The 18,700-nt window shown below is 41.6% G+C and overlaps 1 protein-coding gene across 1 annotated transcript; it reads left to right on the top strand.

Annotated features, from left to right (window-relative positions):
• The first annotated feature begins 15,160 nt into the window (after positions 1-15,160).
• Positions 15,161-18,700, top strand: LOC119894868 (zinc finger protein 239-like). Its single transcript, XM_038707566.1, has 3 exons — positions 15,161-15,242; positions 15,725-15,800; positions 17,909-18,700. Exons 2-3 carry the CDS (start codon positions 15,783-15,785, stop codon positions 18,614-18,616), a joined length of 726 nt encoding a protein of 241 aa, XP_038563494.1. The 5' UTR covers positions 15,161-15,242; positions 15,725-15,782; the 3' UTR covers positions 18,617-18,700.

The following is an 18,700-nucleotide window of genomic DNA, read 5'->3' as shown; positions in this document are numbered from 1 at the left end:
TACAGCGGAGCAATAGAAAGCATCCTGACATCACAAACTGGCATGGGATGTGCAAGGCCCAGGACCGGAGGGCTCTGCAGCGGGTGATTAAAACTGCTCAGAAGATCATTGGTACCTGTCTCCCGAGCATCAGTGATATCGGTGAGGTGGCTACGCAGAGCCCAAAGGATACTAAAGGACAGTACCCACCCCACCACAGCCTGTTCACCCTGTTGCCTTCTGGGAAGAGATACAGAAGTTTCTGCTGCCGCATCACCAGACTGCAAAGCAGCTTTACCCCCCAAGCTATCAGACTCTTAAACTCTAATTCATCCCCAGCACTGCTTCACTGATAGTTTATATCTGTTAACCCTTTGTAGCATGTCTAAACTACCTATGAATTTTAATAAATTCATGAGAATACCCAATTATGAATTTGACTATTCATACAATATTAATCTCTCGTTTCGGGGCACCACCGGAGTTATTATCCTAGAGTCTCCGGACCTCTAGGTAGCTTTTAATAATTATACAATTATTCACCAGTGATCAGTTAGTTAATAATCGCTCAATTATCTTAAATCAATCAGTCAGTCTCATCTCTAAAGGGTAAATTCTCTTGGCAGGGACTCAGAAGTAGGCAATACACACAATTCCTTGATTACTGTGAATCTATTAACTAAGGTCATATAAAACGGTAGTTAAATAGATCAGAGAAATAAACAATGACTAAACAATGAGAATAGAGGTTCGATTGTGAGAAGCATTTGACTCATACGACAGAGGAGAACTAATGAAAGTAAGCTATGAGTTTAGGAGTTAAAACTAGCCCTTTTTGCCAGGGGATTCTCCAAGGTTCTCCGTGTCTGATTGAAGAAAAAACCTCAGGGGTTGGCTGTCCTCCGTCTGGCAATTCGGCTGTTTTCCAGGTGTCCTTCGTTGCCGCTGGCGAGACCACGTGGTCTGACCTCGGTGAAGTTGGCTAGACAGAAAAGCTTAAAAGGGAACTTGGTCGTTCCTGAATTAGACCAGTGTAACTTAATGGACTGATAACTTTTAACAAAACAAAAGAAAGAAAATAAAACAAGTAAAGTTGCTGGAACTGAGGGACAAATTGAGGTCGCGGCACTTCGCGCGTGTAGCTTCAAGCGAAATAAAGACTTAGTTGCGCTGGTCGAATTCTTAGGGTGTTGCCGGGCGCGTGCTGAAGCGTCCAGAGAGCAGAGCGAAGGGGAAGAGAAGAGAAGAGAGAGAACACACGCATGTGTCGCTTTTTTTGTTGTCTGGGGCGTGGTTCCCCAGAGGGCAGTCCTACTTCCCGAGGGACCGTCTTTCTAAACCTTTAATATGTCTATAAAGAAAAAGAAAATCTATTTGCACATATTATATTCAAATATTTTCCACAATCAAACCTCAGTGGTCAAACAGTTGTACCGTTCTAAGTTTAAACATTTGGTAACAGGAAAACACTTTTTGGTCATGATAAATGAGTGACATTTATACATTAACACATTTCCAACGATGGTGTGTAAAACTTATTCTGTCCACTAGGAGCTAAGGTTACATGAGGAAAGCTTAGATTAATCCTAAAACAATCTTTCCTTAGGAACTGGGAAATTTAGTTATTTGGCCTTAAATTTAAGCTGGCAATTAATAGCGTACAGTATGACATTTATCATCATTTCTAAAGGAATTGTGTGAGAAAATATTGTGAACAAGCATTGGTTACATATAAAATGAAGGAGTGTCCTTAATCTTGCTGAAAATTAAAACACTGCAAAAGTAACTTATTTAGATTCTTTTCAGCAATAATATCAACAACATGGTAACTACTGTGGTGTATAACATATGTGCATTTGACCATTACAGTTTAACATAATACTCTGCAGCTGGAGAGAGGCATAGTGGACCCTTATGGGGAAGTAATGATTGATGGGTGTGCAAAGAGTGAACCCTCCTATGGAATTTGACCTCTGACCCAGTGTTAGGGGGAGTAGAGATTAGTGTGTATGAAGGGACTGTACCCTTCTGTGGTGTCTAACAGATGGTTACACTTATTCTACAGCACTGTGCCCTTATATGGTATTTAGCAGAGACCTAAACATGTCCTATATAAGTTGTGTTCGATGTACAGAGAGACAGAGTGGCCATCGGGCTGGGTCACTCTCCAAGCTGCTGCAGAGCTTGTAATTGATGCTGAATTCTTTGATGTAATAAACTTTTATAATCAAGAACAGTGTCAAGCGGATTTCTTCTCAACACATCATCGCAGCATTATCGTTCGGACACCACAGAAATTGGCGACCACGAAGGGACCGTGTTGTGCCAGAATTCATCGTTCCAACACAGGGCACCGTCGAGCTGACTCCCGCTCCAGAAGCTAGCGTATAGGGAGAGTTTTCTCATAAACTGTGGGCGCTGGTCAGTTCGTATGTCTGTGGTTGAAGGGTACACCGGTTCGATCCCGTGTGAATGCTTGCGGGTGGATGTGTGAGAAGACTCCATTCTAAATTTTGTGTGCATTGTGGATAACGCAAAAAGGTTGTGTGTGTGAATGTAATGAAGACAGATAGATAGATATAAAAGGAAGAAAAAGGAGCAGCCTAGGAGTAACGGGAAGTGAGGTTTCATAACTTTGCAAAGATTAAGAATATGGGCCCTCAGATTCTTATAACCGTAAGTCATGTGGGATGGAAATTACTGTCGCGTGAAACTAGGCTTTAAGGAATAGGTAAATTGGAGTAAGGGAAAAAGAGAGAGAGTGCAACCCTGGCCAGGGTCATTCGGCTTGAATACAAATTAATAAGGATAAGGAAGAAAATATAAGGTTAAGGAAAAAGGAAAATATAAGGATTAGGACGCCGCAGATCTGGACAAAAAGCCCTTGAAAGGCGATCTTAGATGGGCCGCAAATCCTGGAAAGGAACTAGGTGAATTTTCGGGTCCGTTCAAAGGAACTGGGAGCTTGTAGAAGAAAAATTTAATTGTAAGTTACCTCTCGATACATGTGTTGACGAACTATGTCCGAAGTGGCCTCTCATTAAATATCTGCAAACTCGAGGTAGCATAAATTTAGGAAGGAAAATAATAAAGGAAAAAGGTGCGGCGGAAGCATGCTTTATAAACAGTGTGAAGAATGCATTCTTGTTGACTGGATAGCTATGTGTGTGTGTGTGTGTGTGGAGAGCTGCCCTGCTGTGTCTCGGTTGTGTGTGTGAGAAATAGGAGAAGCCTAGTGTGTGTGAGAGACTATGCAGAGGACAATAAGGCTAGGATTCAAGAAAACATATATATGAATAATAGAATAAATAAATAAAGAAGGAAGAGAATATACATATATAAATGAAGAAATAGAGAAGGGAACTTGATCAAGGGGAAAACTGTGTTTTGAAATTTGTTAAAGTTATTGATTAATGCTGCTGTATGGTTTGGGTCATTTCAGAAGCAGCAGTGGGGGTTTTTCTTAGCCTAAGTTACTTTTTTGGGAAGTGCGCATTTGTTTTTTCTATATTTTACTTGCATTTCATTTGGGGTTTTTTATGTGTGTAAATACATTTTTAAAAGGCATTTTCATTGGTATTGAAGAATGTTTGTTAATAGAGTAAGCTTTAAATAGGAGTGAAGAGTAGTGTCCCCAGCATCCCCAGTGTAAATGACACCGAAATTCCTTAGCTTGCATGTTAACGTAGATATGTTAAAAAGTTAGGGAAAATAGATTATGATTATTCAGAGAGGTAACACTCTTATTTTTGGGGGGAAATAACCTTGTGAGTACATAAAAGGACTAAAGTGTTGTTTTTTGGTTTTTGTTCTCCTGTGGTCTGAGAGACAAGAAGGAGAGAGAGAGAGAGAAGGAGAGAGAGGGGGTGCCGTCCAGCGCGTCACAGCAAAGCAGCCCCGGATCCAGTCTGGCCAGTATTGTGCAATCCACAAACTCTTTACAAACACCTGTGCATATGTGTCTATACTCATTTATAATTATTACGGCTGATACACATTTAGTTTGTTTCCTTTCAGGATATTATAGACACATTTGTAACAAAGAGAGTCTATTTGTGTATGCCTGCCATATTTCGTGTTATGACTATCTAAGGGGACACTTGGCAACGGACTGATCAGTTACTGTATTTGAATATTACATATGGGAGTTTTTTGTGCAGGGGTCGTTTGACGTCAAGTTGTGTTGGGAATTGAGTGGTATTGAGCTTTTGGGGACAAAACTAAGGTGAGTGGGTGCTTATTAGGTAGGAGTTGGCGCCGTGTGATTGCTGGATAACAAGATTTTTGTGATTGCTCTGGAGTTGACAAATTCCCTTGATTTTTCATTAGCGGATGTGGTAAGATTGCCACCTATCAACAATTAAGTAGAATTAAAAGAAAAATAAACAAATAAGTAATAAGAAAAATAATTTACAATAAAGAAATATAAAAGAGTTGTCACTATGCGGAAAAAGGTCAGACGTCAAAGGTCAAACGTTGAAAGTAACTACTCCGGTTGATGTAGTGCAAAAAAAATAGTTTTTACCAGTGATCAGTTAGTTAATAGGTACATCTAGTTGATGGTATTGTAAAGTTATCTGAAAAATGGCATAAGCGTTGGCCTAATATTGAACAACCATGGCCTGTGGAAGGGACTCTTAACCCAGGTGTACTTAAAATAATGCAAGTACTTGTGTCCACATATAAGTCGGATCAAAATAAGGGGAAAAAAGGGGAACGACGAGTAGAGACGAAGAGAGCTGGGTGTTCTTAAGTTGTTCGAACATGAAGGTCAAAAACTGATGAAAGATACGCAAGAGAAAAGGGACAGTGGTGTGGAGAAAATGGCAAAAGAGGCAAAGATAACAGAAAAATTAATGGCAGAAGTCAACAAACCCTTCTCACATACGGATTCAGCAAAAAGACCTCCACCATACGAGGAGGAAGCGGAGTTTAAGGATGTCTATCCTCAGCTTCCAGTGATCATTCAGGAGGGTGGTTATTGCATCAGAGATGAAGATGAACGAGTCATAGAGAGAGGACAAGCAGAAACAACTATAAAGATGACTCCAAGCTCCAAAAGTAAGAAGAAAATGACACGTTTGGAAACTAAGGGTAGAGCGAGGCTTAGGAGAATGGAAGATGATGATGAACAGAGTGATGTAGAAGAGATCATGGGTGGATATGATCCTGTGATCAGACGGAGGCTGGCCAGAGCGGAAAGAAGGGGTGATGAAAGTTGGAAGAAGAAGGATATAGGAGATCAGATCTCTGATGAAAGTGAAGATGGAGACAGCGATGAAGAGTGGGAGATTAAAGGTGCTTTATGTTCAAGAGGATTTTATCCTAAAATGACTACTGAAGAAATAGAAAAAGACATGGATCGATGCATATCATGCTTGGAGAAGTCGACTTATCCAGAAGAAATAAGAGAATTGGAAGAACATCTCGAGAAGCTGACAATACAGAGGGAGAAACTGAGGAAAAAAGGGTCCCACAAATTGGAGAAGAAGTATGCATTACGCCCAAGGAAAGGGAGCACAAGTAAGAAGATGCTGCCAGTGATAATCCGAGGACAGAATCTGGAGTATAAGCCTTTGCAGAATACCGATATGTCAGATATACTTGAGAAGTTGCCTATTCTTCAAGATGGAGCACATCCTTGGATCTCGAAGTTGGAAGAAATTACGGTAGGAACACAAACTGCCATAGGAGATATTAAGAGACTTTTTGCTAATCTCCTGGGGATTCCAGGTATGGAAGAGATTTTTCAGTGAGCTGGACTTAATCGATATGTGGGGACTGCTGTAAATGATCCTGAGTTGTTCGCTGCAAGTAGGAATCGACTGTGGAGAGCACTGAAAGACTGAAAGGTTTCCAACAAATGTGCATCCTGACAATATCTTGACTGATTCATTGGGAAAAGAAGAGAATCCGAGAGCCTATGTGTTGAGAAGGTGTGGAGAAATATCACAGGAAATGATCCAGAGGCGAGTCAAATGGAGCGGTCAATTTTGCGAGCCAAACTACAGATGGGGTTGCCCCCACCAGTAAGGAGCAAACTGGCAGAGGTGGTTGGACTTGGAAGCATGGCAATAGGAGTCTATACAGATCATATAGCCCATCAAGTGGATCTATATAGGAAAAAGGAACATGATCAGAAAGAACAGGACCAAGTAACTCTCAGGAAACTCAATCAAATACAACTGGGGGAAAATAAGAAGAAGGAGAAGAAACAGGCTTTGGTTATGCAGGATCAGTGTTTACCAAAGCAACAATCACCACCACAGCTTCAGTCAAGCCAGGAACAACCGCAATTGCCCCAACCACCACTAGTGGTTCCAGTTGTTTCATATCCACAGCCAGTTTATGGACAGATGCAGAATTGGAGAGGAAGAGGACGAGGAAGCTCAAGAAGAGGAGGATTTAATCCATACTTTCAGCAATCTCCAGAAGTGTGTTACAATTGTGGACAGGTTGGTCACTTTGCCCGTGAGTGCAATAGCTCAGGAGGAAATTTCAGAGGAGGATTCAGGGGCCAGTCAAGGTCGCTTGGAGGACTGGTGAACCCTCACAGGGGCCCGGAGCCAGGATTCTAGAGGTACCCAGAAAATCCGAAAGGGGGGTGTCAGCTGGTAGCATCAGGGCCGGAAAAAGATCCAACAATTGAGGTGAAAGTAAATAACCGACCATTGGAAGTAATGGCGGATAGCGGAGCGGCTTTCACCTGTGTTCGGCCTGAAGATACACATCTTCCTATGTACAATCAACTGATTCGGACAAGGGGGTTTGAGGGAGTGAAGCAGCTGATTCCTCTCAGGGAACCAATTGAGCTCTGCTATAAAAATCAGAAAACTACAATACCCATATTGGTATCAGAACATACACCTATTGCTCTATTGGGAAGAGATGCTTTGTGTAGATTGAACTGCACAATAAAATGTACACCAGATGGCTGTCTGATAGAAGTGCCAAAAGAAATGGTCCACCAACTATTGATGACAACAGAGATGGAGTCCTCTGCAGTATTCTGGATTGGAAATCTCAGTGCAGATTTCTTGGAGCCGGCTAAGATATGGGAGAAATTCATTGTGGCGAACATGCCAGATGCGAAACTTCCAGAATATCCATTCCATTGTACGCTCAAGTATTTCAAGAATGCTGCCCAAGCAAACCCAGAGGAATGGTTGGCTCATCAACCAAAGGAAATTCAACTAAGCTCATGTTGCATAATTTTGGGACCACAAGGAGCGGCTATGAAGGTAAACACTGACGATTATCTGGAGAAAGAATTCAAAATTGAGAAGAGTGTGCCACATGTGACTTTGTTGGTTTCTGAAGACTATGAGCAGAAACACATAGGGGAAATGATGACAGAAGCAGAGGAAGCTGTTTTTGTACCGATGAAAGAGAATTTGGCAATTTGGAGGAGTACAGATCAGCGATTCGGCAAAATCATGATTTCAGCTAAAGGACAAGGACAGCCACAAGCTGTACGGATGACACATGAATCTATTTGTAGTGCCAAGATGGACTCAGATTCTATGAAAGAGGAGATGTTGCGACAAGTTCCAGAATGTCTGTGGTCCCAACACAGTACCGATATTGGACTTGTGAAGTCAGCCCAACCAGTGAAAGTAGAACTTCGACCAGGAGCTAGACCTCCTTGGAAGTATCAGTATCCATTGAAGGATGAAGCAATTCAAGGAATCGAACCACAAATTGAAGGACTTTTGAAAGCAGGTGTTTTGAAGAAGACAACAAATCCTCAGAGTAACACGCCTTTGTTGAGACTTATCGTATGGTTCATGATTTGAGAGCAGTAAATTAAGTGGTAACTGATTTTCCAGCAGAAGTTCCGGATCCACATACTTTGTTAGCCCAAATTCCTCCTGATGCAACACATTTCACGGTGTTAGATTTGTGTGGTGCATTTTTTAGTGTTCCTCTTAGTGTAGAGAGTCAGGGTTTATTTGGATTCACATATAAAGGACAGTTTTATGAGTATGAGAGATTGAAGGATTTAAACACAGTCCTCATATTTTTAACAAAGTATTGAAAGACGATTTGGTAGGGATAGATCAGATATTGCAGAGTACTGTGATTCAATATGTCGACGATATTATGATCTGTTCACAAGATGAAGAAACATGTCACAAAGACTCAATTAAATTGCTACAAATATTGGCAGAAAAGAGGCATAAGGCCTCACAAAAGAAGTTGCAATATTGCCAGGAGAAGGTTGTATATTTGGGTCAGACAATAACGCATGGACACAGAAGCATTTCTGATTGTCAATTGGAGGCTCCAAAGCCCAGAACTGTCAGAGAGATGTTGACGTTTCTTGGTATTGCTGGTTATTCTTCAGCATGGGTTGAGGATTATTCTAGTTTGATGGGACCTTTGAGAGCTATGGTTAAGGATACTGGGAACGCTCAACTTCACAGCAATCTGTCCTGGACACAGGAAGGCCTTGTGGCATTTGAAACAATCAAACAGAGGTTACAGGAGGCGCCAGCGCTCACACTACCAGACTACTCTAAGAATTTCTTGTTGTATGTGTCTAATTCCACTGGAGGTAAATATGCATGTGCAGTCCTTTGTCAGCCGACGGGTACAGGGTCGAATCCTCAACCTATTTCCTATTATTCGACTGCATATTCAGAAGTAGAATTAGGGCTACCACTGTGCTACAGAGCAATGGTGGGAGTTTATTTAATGTATGACAAAGCATCATCTGTTACGAGGGGTTACCCAGTGACAATTCTTACCCATCATAATCTCAGGAATCTACTGAACTAGGGGAAAATACACATTGACTATGCCAAGGCTTAGAGACTATCATAGGCTCTTAGAGCAGGAGGATGTCACCCTGGTAAGGTGTGATACGGTAAATCCAGCCGAGAATTTGCCGACGTCAGAGGATGGTGAGCCACATGATGGTGTTCAAGAGGCAGAGAAATACTCAAGGCTTAGATCAGACTTGCAAGCCCTTCCACTACGTGAGGCAGACTTGGAGTATTGGACTGATGGGTCTTGTTATCGTGTGGGAGATAAATTGTGTGCTGGCTATGCAGTAGTAAAAGCTCAAGGAACTGGATTTGTTGTTGAAAAAGCTGAAATAATACCACAGCCTGCGTCTGCACAGCTTGCAAAACTTGTGGGGCTAACAGAAGCGTGTTTGTTAGCTGACGGGCAGCGAGTGACAATATATACTGATTCGGCATATGCACATAATGTATGTCATTTGTTTGGAGCAGTGTGGAAAGGTCGGGGGTTTAAGAAAACGGATGGTTCTCCGATACAACATCACGCACAAATAATAAAACTGTTGCATGCTATGATGAGGCCTAAAGAGATAGCGATAGCTAAGTGTGCAGCTCATAAAACAGATGCGTCAAGAGTGACGCAAGGGAACAAAGCTGCTGATGAAGCTGCAAAAGCTGTAACAGGAGCTGACAAATTGGGCAAGGTTTTTCTGGTCACTCATGGGGTGGACTTGGAAGACAAAATTACGCTTAAGGAAGTGATTTTGATGCAGGAAGCTGCTTCTATGATTGATAAACAGTTGTGGCTAGACCGAGGTGCTGTTAAGGATTCTACGGGTCTTTGGAGAAATCACGAGGGATTGATAGTAGCACCTCTGGACCTGTTAGGTTTGATGATTCAGGAAGCACATGGGTTAGCTCATGTTGCCAGGGGGGAGGTTAGGAGAAAAATCACAAAGGAGTATGGTTTTTGGGCACCATATTTGCTTGAACAGATTGATTATGTCATAGGCAGGTGTACAATCTGTCTGAAAAATAATGTCCGCAGGGGTATGACTGTTCCTCCTGGTTACATTCCCACCCCAAGGGGTCCTATGCGTGAGTTAGTTGTTGACTTTGTCGATATGATAAAACCAGTTGAAGGGAAAAGATACATGCTAGTGGTTGTGGATAGATTTTCACGATGGCCGGAGGCCTGTCCAACAAAGCGGAAAGACGCTCAGTCGGTTGCCAAGTTTTTGTGTAGAGAGGTCATAAGCAGGTGGGGACTTCCAGATCGAATATCATCAGATAATGGGAAAGAGTTTGTGGATAAAACAGTGAAATTGATTTTGCAAAAATTGGGAATCAAACAACGTCTTGGAGCAGTTTATCACCCACAAAGTCAAGGGGTGTGTGAAAAATTAATGGGGATTTGCAAATGAAACTATACGAGGGTTTAATCTTCTGTCAAATACTCAAAGAAGTCACAGACTGACATTGTTGAAACATGACATGGCTCTTGACTATATTTTAGCCAAACAAGGAGGTTTGTGTGTGGCTATGAACTTAACGGGAGACGGTTGTTATACTTTGATCCCAGATAGTTCTGATAATATCACTAGTGTTATAGATGCATTAAAGAGTATAAGGGATGCGTTTGGTCAATCTGAGGGAGCTGGATGGTCAGCAAATACTTGGCTACAAAATCAGTTAGGACCAGTGGGAGCAGTGGTGGTTCAGATTTTGGTAGCAGCTTTTGTAGCGCTGTGTTTGATGTTTTGCTTTTGTACGGTGCTATTGACTTTTGCGAAAGCTATGATATTGAGATGGGTTGGAGTGGTAATGCCTGGGGAGAACACTCAGATGCCTTTGTTAACTACGGCTGATTCAGATGGAGAGGATGAAGGGGAACCAGATGAAGTAATGATGGAAAGATATCCATTTTAATGTTACTTTGTATTTTCATACATTGAGGTTTTAATTTTCATGTGTTATTTTGCAACAAGATACTGGTTGGTGTTTTCTTTTCTTCCAGAGTATATGGGGATGTACAGATGGGGATTCAAATACTCAAACAAGGACAATATGAAAGGACTCTGGACAAGGACAGTGTGGAAACGTCTGGATTGCATCGACACTGCTGAGGAGCTGCAGTGGAATATTTTCCTATGTCTACTTTGATATAGATATGAATACATATGTGAATGAATAATATTTAATTAACAATCATATTCTTTTTGTGTGTTAACTGTGTAAAGACTTGTACTTTCACTTAGGGAGTTAATATTTGGGGACCTCAGGTTTTTTTCTGTTTCTTGATGCTTAGGGATATAGGGTCTAGGCAGGGAAAGGTCCGTTGGAGGGTCCGATGGGTTGACCAGCCTGAATTCGGACATTGTTTTGATTTGTTTTATTTCCTGAGGTTTTCACATGTATTGGCTAAACCGTATTTCTGCATTGACTGATAAAGATGTCTTTTAGTAATTGGACTGGAGTACCATGCGTGGCCGCCTAAGGCAGAGGGGCCGTGAGAAAATTTTCCTGTCTAGATTGTCTTGAAGGGAATTTGGAATGAAGGCTGCCGGACGGGTTTTTCGTTCTCACACTCCATAAAGTTGATATGTTGTTAAAAATAATATTGCAAGAAGTATGTGTTGGAGAAATTGATCTCTTTTTGTTTTCGAGACTCAATTAAGTCTCGTAGGGGGGAATATGTGGTGTATAACATATGTGCATTTGACCATTACAGTTTAACATAATACTCTGCAGCTGGAGAGAGGCATAGTGGACCCTTATGGGGAAGTAATGATTGATGGGTGTGCAAAGAGTGAACCCTCCTATGGAATTTGACCTCTGACCCAGTGTTAGGGGGAGTAGAGATTAGTGTGTATGAAGGGACTGTACCCTTCTGTGGTGTCTAACAGATGGTTACACTTATTCTACAGCACTGTGCCCTTATATGGTATTTAGCAGAGACCTAAACATGTCCTATATAAGTTGTGTTCGATGTACAGAGAGACAGAGTGGCCATCGGGCTGGGTCACTCTCCAAGCTGCTGCAGAGCTTGTAATTGATGCTGAATTCTTTGATGTAATAAACTTTTATAATCAAGAACAGTGTCAAGCGGATTTCTTCTCAACACATCATCGCAGCATTATCGTTCGGACACCACACTACTCAAATAGAGGCAAACGTAATCAAGTAACTAAAAGATTATTTAATTAAACAGGTAACGCTTTGAGTCTTTGGAGACAGCAGTCTTTGTTTACATAAAGTTCAAGGCTGTCCTTGGTGTCCTGGATTTTGTCACACTTGGGTGAGAAGGAGTATCCCTTTGATGAGAGGTAATAAAACACAGAGCAAGGTCCGTTGCCATGGTTACATGACATGACTCTCCTCTCAGGGAGAGGGGAATAATATTTGAGTAGTCCAAATTTATTTACTATAAAATGCACAAATCCACACTGTTGTTCACTAAACCTTTTTATGAGTGCTTCTATATTAATGTTTAGTGTCTGCTATGTAGCAAAAGGGATTTACAAACTCTCATTCTATAACCTGTTGCGCTGTGACAAAACAAATCTACCTACATACCATACAGTGAAAACACATGTCATCACAGCCAAGAGATCAAGAAAGTTCAGGCTGATGTTTTTGTAAGATGCCATGTTCAGAGAAAATCTTCCCACACTGGTCGCAGGTGTAAGGCTTTTCACCAGTGTGAGTCTGCTGATGTTTTCTTTAAAGAGGTGGTATTCTGCTTTTTGGCTTTTCACCCTCTCCTTTATTGAGTTAAATACCTTTTTTGTGCATGTAACAGGTTTGCAAAGTGAAAAAGCCCAAAGTCCAGCCCAAAGGGAGTTCCCATCTCCCACAGAAAACTCTGCTCTGAGCTGACTGAAAACAGCCTTTATGCTGCGTTCCAGGCAACTCGGAACTGGGAAATCCCCGACCACCAACTAGAAAAACTCTCCTGGAACGCCACCTGAAGACGATATGTACCCCAACTTCACGAGTAGCAGCTGAATTACGTCTCAAAACAATTTAAATGGTAAACCATACACTAAAAGGCAACAAAACGTATATTTGCATGTGTTTAAATTAAAATAATACATACGATCATATAGTAAAACCTGTTCTGCATGTACATTGATGTAGAAATATGTTATGCACATTAGGTCGCTGGCTACAGTAAAGACTCTCATAAAGTCTTCTTCTCTGCATAAAAGTTATTGTTAAAAATGCCAAAACATTAGGAAGTATAACCTACTACGTTGACTGACTTGAACCCTACACAGAACTGTTATTGCTGTTAAACTGCCATCCTTTTAATTAACACCTAAAGCACTGCTGAGGGTGCAACTTGTCACGGTCTGCCATGGTTTTTATTCACTTTGGCGTCATGTACCACCATGCACCTGAATGCTTTGATGTTGGAAGTCAGAAGTTTCTACTGGCTAGTAGTCCTTAACTAGGAACTGCGCATGTACATCTCCCAACAAAGATCATTTAGAGATGAGATGTATCACTCCATAGCTAAAACGAAGCCTTCAACACAGGGTGAAAAGAGGAGCTGCAGCAATGTGCAGTATAATGTAAAAATATGATGTTTTTTGAAAATTAAACCATGTAAAACTGTTCTGGTACAACCCCTAAATAGGATTTTGAACCTGAAAATGAGCGTAATACCACCTCTTTAAATTTCCAGATTGTATGAACATCTTCCCACACTGGTTGTAGGTATAAGGTGTTTCTCCTGGTCACAGAGGTGTGGTTTCTCCACAGTGTCAGCACACTGATATGGACACATTTGTCCTCCAATAAATTTTTTGTCACCCTCATCATAAGGTTCGGCTGGATTTTTGGAAAAAATATTTAGACAGTGAAAGAAACAGATTCATGAGTATGAGAGGATATAAAATAATGGAGCTCTATAATAATACAGGAGGAGGTGCCATGATAAATGAACATCAAACTATGGGATGTTTACATCAGAGAGTCTCAAGTTTCTGTGTTCAGTAACATTGAGGAGAAAACTTCTAGTGCCATGTCCACTAAATCAAGTTCTGCCAGCTGAAAACACCAGCTGCTCTTCTGAAAACGCCTAGCTGGGAGCGCTAGCGGGTGTTTGAGGCGCAGCATTTTTTCTGCTCTAGTTGCTATGGTACATAAAATCTGTGGAAGTGATGTTGCAAATAGTTCTACCTAACTTTACTGGATGTAAAAATGTCTACACAGAGTAGAGTACTTGCTCTGGCCCTTGCTCTGTATGAAGAGAAGGCTGAAGCAGGTAGAGAGAGAGGTCGGACGTACGTGTGTTCATGAGATTTTGTGGGTGAAAAAACATCTGGACGAGTACCACCGTTTACTCCAGCAGCTGAGGTTCGACGAAGCCCGGTTCCAGGATAGCAACCGTTGCATGAACATTTTTAAAGTCTCGGCGACCAGAAAGAAAACTCAGCGCTCAGCGAGAAAAAGACGCTCAGCGCCTCGTCACACTGCTGGCGTTTTTACCATGTTGTAAAAACATGGCGCATCCATCCATCCATCGTCAACCGCTTATCCTGCCTACAAGGTCGCGGGGGGCTGCAGCCAATCCCAGCTTACATCGGGCGAAAGGCGGGGTACACCCTGGACAGGTCGCCAGACCATCGCAGGGCAACAAGGCGCTCCCATTGCAATGAATTGAAAAAACAAAGCGTTTTTTCAATTCATGTGGACACGGTGGACACAAGCCCTTAAATGGGAACACAGAAAAGGAAAAACACTTCCAGAAACTTTGCACTTTAAATTGCCTGTAACCATAGTAACTAATGCTTCAAGCTATGTTAGCAATTCACTGACTGGATGAAGGTTTCCGGATCATATTTTAAAATGTGTACAAACACACTTTATAGTATTCAGGACAACTTAAACACAGCGTGTTCCTTATGGTATAAGAGCCATAATGCACTTTCAAAGGAAATGTCCTCTTCATCTCTACTTTGGCCACATTTTAAATGCATCAGGGCATCAATACTGTATTATAGGTAACCTCTACCATTTAATATCCTCTGACACTCTTGTACCTTTCTCTTTCTGAGTATTTTTGATTCATAGAAACTGAACGCCAAAAATCCAGCCGAACCTGATGAGGGTGACAAGAGTTTTATTGGAAGAAAAATGGGTCCACATCAGCGTGCCGACAGTGTAGAGAAACCACACCTCTGTGACCGGAGTAGCAAGAGCTTCTCTTTCCCAGAAAATTTAAAACATCAGCGCACCCACACTGGTGGTTCATCAGGGCGACTAAAAGCTTTGCTCTGAACTGATCCGTTTAGGCTATTTTAGCATTTACCATCTTTACCATAGACTGCTTCATGCTTAGATGAGTTTGTTGTGGAAAAATGTTTTCGAATGTGGGGCTGTTTTTATTTTGGATTGGATTCAGTTACCATGGAAACCATCAGTTCACCTGTCAGACCTGCGACTCGGCGCTCCGTGAAGACGCCCATCACCTGCAGGAGTCTGTGAATCTCACTCAGCAGAGAAACGGTAAGAACAAACGAGCTTTGTCCAGCCGGTGTGTGTGATGGTCTGCAGGTCAAAGCTTCAACAAGGAAACTTCAGACAAACTTTGTTTGGCTGCTGGAGCCTGGCTGGAGGAGAGAGAACTCAGGAGCCAAACAATGTTAGTTTACTGAGAGTTCGGTCATTAACATTACACTGTAAAAACTGTAAAACATGTTGGCATTTCAGCTAACTGTGGCCATCAATTGATCTACTGTAAATTTTAACTGGTCCTCTTCTGAAGTGGAAGCACTTCCTCTGCAAAGGTAAATTTGGTAATTGAACATTGAAGATTGTATTTTGACTAATGAAGTAGCCACACTATTGTACATGTGAAAATATGATGCATATCAAGCCAATATATTTTGAACTGAATTTGTCTGACTGGATCATCTTGCTTATGGGCGCTTACATGTGATCAAATACGTTTCTTTTTCCCCATTTCCTTACGGTCTTTGTGATGACAGAGTTGACCCACAGATAGAGAAATATCTGGCAGAAGAGGAGAAAAACACAACCATCAATATGAGCTCAACAGACGAGGTAGGACCACAAAACAGACTTCCGAGAGATGTTGGTGGGACGGGATACATGCTGCAGGCATCAGTGACATTATACCACAGCCAAGTGTGATTTCATTTGGCAGGTGTCTGTTAAAATGTATGAGGACACCTTAAACATAGTTCTAGTGGGAAGTATGGAGTTTTCTTTTCTTTTTTTTTTATGACAAGTCACTACTATCCATAGATCATTACTTACAAAAATAAAACCACACATACATGATTTCTTAGAAACACAGTTGAATAAATGAAATCTGGTGGCCACAACTTAAACCTTTAGGATTGTTTACATCAGAGAGAGTCCTGTTGTTCAGCAACGATATTGTTTAAAGTAAACATTTAAATTGAAACACAGAACTGAATTGCCTGTGACCATAGTAACCGTACTGATGCTTGAAGCTATGTTAGAGGTTAAGACTGAAAATTACCTAACAATGGTTTAAACTGAGTACAAAAACACTTTATAACATTCAGGACGACTCCAACATGTTTGTTCCTTTGTGGTTCCTTATGGTATAATAGCTATAGGGGAGAGCGGGGTGATTTGAGCCTGTGGGGAAATTGATCCACCCCTTGGTTCTCTGCAACCATAGACAAAATTAGTCATGTGACCAAACCATTTTGAAGACGCATCCATTTTACGCTGTGATGGAGAGAGGTCCATGGAACAAGTCATAAGCACATTTAAGTTAAAAAAAACACAACAAAAAAACAGTTCAAAGTGATTTTCTTTTTGTTCAAAGAGTCCTGATTCTTGTGTCTGAACAACAGGCAGGTTTTAAAAAAATTTTACGCATGTGTTAGTGTCATAGACTGTAGTGCTTTAGAAAGTAACAATATGAGGCTATACTGTTAGCTTTAAACTGCTGGATGACACAAGTTTGTTAAAATGGCAGGGATGTGGAAATTTCAGCCAAAAGACCTGGGGATAGTTGAGCCAGCTATTTTACATTGCATTCTTGTGCCTCCATGAAATGAGTGACATTATGAGTTGTAGACCAGAAACCATCATGCCATGCTTCTATAAAGGGAAGACAGACAGGCTTTAACTCTTCTTGTGGGTTTGGACCATACATCAGGTGGCACGGGACATGAAGATCAACGGGATGATTTTAAAGCTATAAACTGATGGGACTAGGGAGACATAGCTGTAATGTTTCTGTCACGATTTGTGTGGTGAGGCAGGATGGTGGACCTAAATGCAGACACGAGAAACAGGCAGGAACAGTTAAAAAGGTTTATTAAAACGAACAAAAGGTGAGTACACTTACTGGCAGAGTGGCTGATAAACAGAGTCTAAAAACCAAGGTCATCCAAACAGAAATCCAAATCCACAGAAAGAGGGGGGTGGGGCAGGCAAAACGATACAACACAAGACAGAGCATCTACACACTACAATGACCAGACAAAGACTGAGGGAAACAAGCAAGGATATATACACAGGTTAACAAGCTGGGAGGAGACACACAGGTGAGGGACATGAGGCTGAAGAGACACAGGCAGGCAGAGAGATAACTGGGGGAAAAGACGGAACACTTGACAGGCAGACATGGGGCAAAATAACAACCAACAGAAGAACACAGATTAATAAACATAAATTGACATACAGCAAACAGACTCAACTCAAGCATGATGGTACAGAAACTAATACACAAGACTGGAACAGAACTGAGATCGGGAAAATACCAAAACACCACTAAACACCAGCTGACGGATAATAACCAGATAAACAATAACATAGACTACATAACAGATAGAGAAAAGACTGAAATAACAAAACTGGGAACTACACAAGGCAGGCAGGCACACAGCGTGACAGTTTCACTGTCAAAGTGCATTTAAATGTTGGGAACTGGCATTTGAGTTTGCTTGATGAAATGACATTGATGTCCCTGACCTCCATGTTGCTCATCTTACCCTCTCATTGGGGGTAAGTTGAGCCAAGATTCCACAAACCCCCTTCAGCTCTACGTCATCCATATTTTTCATGTATCAGGGCTCTACCTGTATTATTAGTGAGCTTCACCATTTAATATCCTCTCACGCTCTTGCATCTGTCTTTTTCCGTGTCTGAATATTTTTGCTTCATAGAAACAGGACGCCAAAATTCCAGCCGAGCCTTATGATGAGGGTGACGAGAGTTTTATTGGAGGACAAATGGATCCACATCAGCGTGCCGACACTGTAGAGAATCCACACATCTGTGACCAGTGCGGCAAGAGCTTCTGTTTCCCAGCATATTTAAAGAAACATCAGCGTATCCACACTGGAGAAAAGCCTCATACCTGCGACCAGTGTGGGACGATGTTTAGACACCCTGCAAATTTAAAGATCCATCAGCGTATCCACACTGGAGAAAAGCCCTACTTCTGTGACCAGTGTGGGAAGCTGTTCAGACAGTCTGGACATTTAAAGATCCATCAGCGTATCCACACTGGAGAGAAGCCCTATACCTGCAGCCAGTGTGGGAAGATGTTTAGACGCCTTGCAAATTTAAAGATCCATCAGCGTATCCACACTGGAGAGAAGCCCTATACCTGCAGCCAGTGTGGGATGATGTTTAGATGCTCTGCAAATTTATACACTCATCAGCGTATCCACACTGGAGAAAAGCCCTACTTCTGTGACCAGTGTGGGAAGCTGTTCAGACAGTCTGGACATTTAAAGAATCATCAGCGGACTCACACTGGAGTAAAACCTTACCCCTGCGACCAGTGTGGGAAGAGCTTCTCTGAACGTCACACCCTACAGAAACATCAGCAGACTCACTCTTCAGAGCGTCTACCTGAACTGTCTTGATCTCTTGGCTGTTAAAAGATGACATGTGATTTGTAAAAGCTGTCATGAAAATATTTCAATAACATTGAAACGCATGCAACTTGA

This window comes from Micropterus salmoides, unplaced genomic scaffold (genome assembly GCF_014851395.1).
Source record: "Micropterus salmoides isolate LMB-PRFRI ecotype aquatic unplaced genomic scaffold, ASM1485139v1 Ms_hic_scaffold_10, whole genome shotgun sequence".
In the NCBI taxonomy this organism is placed as follows: Eukaryota; Metazoa; Chordata; class Actinopteri; order Centrarchiformes; family Centrarchidae; genus Micropterus; species Micropterus salmoides.
Note: the sequence above shows the minus strand (reverse complement) of the source record. Positions and strands in the feature narration are given on the sequence as shown.